The sequence below is a fragment of the Saprolegnia parasitica genome (assembly GCF_000151545.1).
Source record: "Saprolegnia parasitica CBS 223.65 unplaced genomic scaffold supercont2.16, whole genome shotgun sequence".
Taxonomy (NCBI): Eukaryota; Oomycota; class Saprolegniomycetes; order Saprolegniales; family Saprolegniaceae; genus Saprolegnia; species Saprolegnia parasitica.
In genome coordinates, this window is record NW_012156410.1 from 216,847 (window position 1) to 219,048 (window position 2,202).

General features: G+C 59.7%; 2 protein-coding genes across 2 annotated transcripts; both read right to left on the reverse strand.

Annotated features, from left to right (window-relative positions):
- Positions 1-7: 7 nt before the first annotated feature.
- Positions 8-401, reverse strand: SPRG_04916 (hypothetical protein; the record flags this gene model as incomplete). Its single annotated transcript, XM_012344055.1, has 1 exon — positions 8-401. A coding segment is annotated over one exon (394 nt), but the record flags the coding sequence as incomplete, so codon positions are not given.
- Positions 402-793: 392 nt separating this feature from the next.
- SPRG_04917 (hypothetical protein) lies at positions 794-1,516 on the reverse strand (the record flags this gene model as incomplete). Its single annotated transcript, XM_012344056.1, has 1 exon — positions 794-1,516. One exon carries the CDS (start codon positions 1,514-1,516, stop codon positions 794-796), a length of 723 nt encoding a protein of 240 aa, XP_012199446.1.
- Positions 1,517-2,202: the final 686 nt, after the last annotated feature.

Here is a 2,202-nt window from a genome sequence, read left to right on the forward strand (position 1 = left end):
CACGGACCGGCGCGCGCACTCGGTGCTGTGTTGAACGGCCGCGGAATCGGCGTCGCCCGCTGTACCTCGACGACCTTATCAAACGACACGACGAGCAGATCGAGCTCGTCGCGCGCGGCTTGGCGCTTGATGCCATGGAGCACGGATGGGTCGCAGACGTAGCGCAGCCGGCCAAAGTGCTTGGGGTTCACAGCATCCGGTGCGTGGAGCTGCGCGAGTTTTTTCGAGATGCGCATTGGTAAGCAGTCGAGCTTGTGGGCCAAGAAGACGCGGAGCGACGTGCCGGGAAGGACAGTGGGGTAGTAGCCCAAAAGAAAGCTCTGGATAAGCGCGACGGCGTACGCCTCTTCCTCGGTCGACCACGACCCACACCGGTGCGCAAGCAAGATCGTTGGCGTCATGAATTCGAAAGTGCACCACGAGGTTCTTGCCACAACGGGTTCTGAGTTTACTCTGCGAGATGCGTGATTGGCACAGTCGCGTCGGAACAGTCGCTCGTCCAACGGCGGGTTGCATCAGCACGCGCATGATCGCACGGTCGACACCGATACAGCATGATCACCCGACAACGAATATGCCTCACCAAGTTTCGCAGTGTTGCCAACGACCAGCTCGCAAGTGCACTACCATAGAAAGTGCAATGTGTAGATCCCACCGCGGTCTTCCGGCCCTCGCCGTCCAAAGAGACGAGTAGTAAGGATTTTTGCATGTACCGTGGGGCTCATTGGTAGAACGCTAAACACGGAACAAACGCGCTAATGTAACATGTCTATTGAGCTATTACAGCAACCTCTTACAGCGACGGGTGCATGGAACGGCTGGATAGAAAGTACGTCGGCGACGGCGACACCATCTTGAGCTGCTTGAGCAGCATGCGATGCTCGCGCGGAATGAACAAGGCCGAGCCAATGCGCTTGGGCAGCTTGCGCCCCGCAAGCTCGGTCGTCGCGAGCTTCTTGGAGATGCGCATCGGGCTGCAGTGGAGCTCCGCCGCTAGGAACGACCGAAGCGTCGTGCCCCGCGCCAGCGGCAAGTCGCCGCGCACAAACGATAAAATCAAGTTGTACGCGCGGGCTTGCTCTTGGGGCAGCCACATGCCGACGCGGAGCGACGCGGGCGACGGCGGTGGCCGGTCGTCGTCGACCACATCTGGTGACGTCTGTGTCTGGTCAAAGATGCGCTGGAGGTACTGGATGTGGTGCAGCATCGTCGCCGCGGCCTCGGGCGATAGCGTGCGATTCAGCGTATAGCGCTGCTTGCCGACCTTTTGTGGCAAATGGACGTGCTTCGACAGGCTGTAGAACGCGAGCCGCTTCGAGACGCGCATTGGCGAGCAGCGCAGTCGCTTGGCGAGGAAGCACCGGAGCGACGTGCCGGGCGAGACCGCGCCCGCAAAGCAGCCGGCGAGGAAGCCATCAATGAGCGCGAGCGCGTAGCTGTCTTCGACGTCGGTCCACATGCCCCGGCGCAAGTCGCACGGCGGCACGGGGTGGCATAGAAGGCGTGCAATCTCCATCGTGCTACTACTACTGCCGTCTTGGGAAATGAACTTGTGGCAGCCGTCGACCGCGTGGCGCCAGTTGCAGATGAGATGCACCGCGATCTTGCGACACCGATCTCTGAACCGTCCAAAAGAAAGGCCACGACCCCAACGGCGTCAGCCCGTTGAAGTCACGCACTAGCGGTCCCACCACGTTCTGCCCCTGGCATCTGCAACACGAGATACATATAATTGCAGTTGGCGCTGCGGTCGCTCAGGTCGAGGCCGCCGTGGGCCAAAAAACCAGCTGCCGTGCCTCTTCCTTTCGACATTTTCAGAGCGCGTGGCGCCGGGCAAACTTGCTGGAAGCCCATGCGTCAGCTGCGTGCCCTTCGATAGAAGGTGGCGACATTCCGTTGGCATCGCTATCGCTGGTTTTGAGGGTTATAACGCTACGTTGAAGGGCAAACTGGTGTTAGATACGCTGTTAGATCGATGGCAACCCTTGCCCTGGCACTGCCACGACGCCGCGTCATCAATCCCCGACGCCCGCGCTGGCCACGACCGTTCGATGGACAGTGCTACTAGGTCCAAGGCGGAGACGACAGCGGCGCCAAGTGCCACGCATCGTTGCCGGTTTCTGAACACTTTTTGTGGCACATGATGAGATAAAGATTTTAGATTGACCGAATAAATAAGACAGACAGAGTGCGCTCAGACTT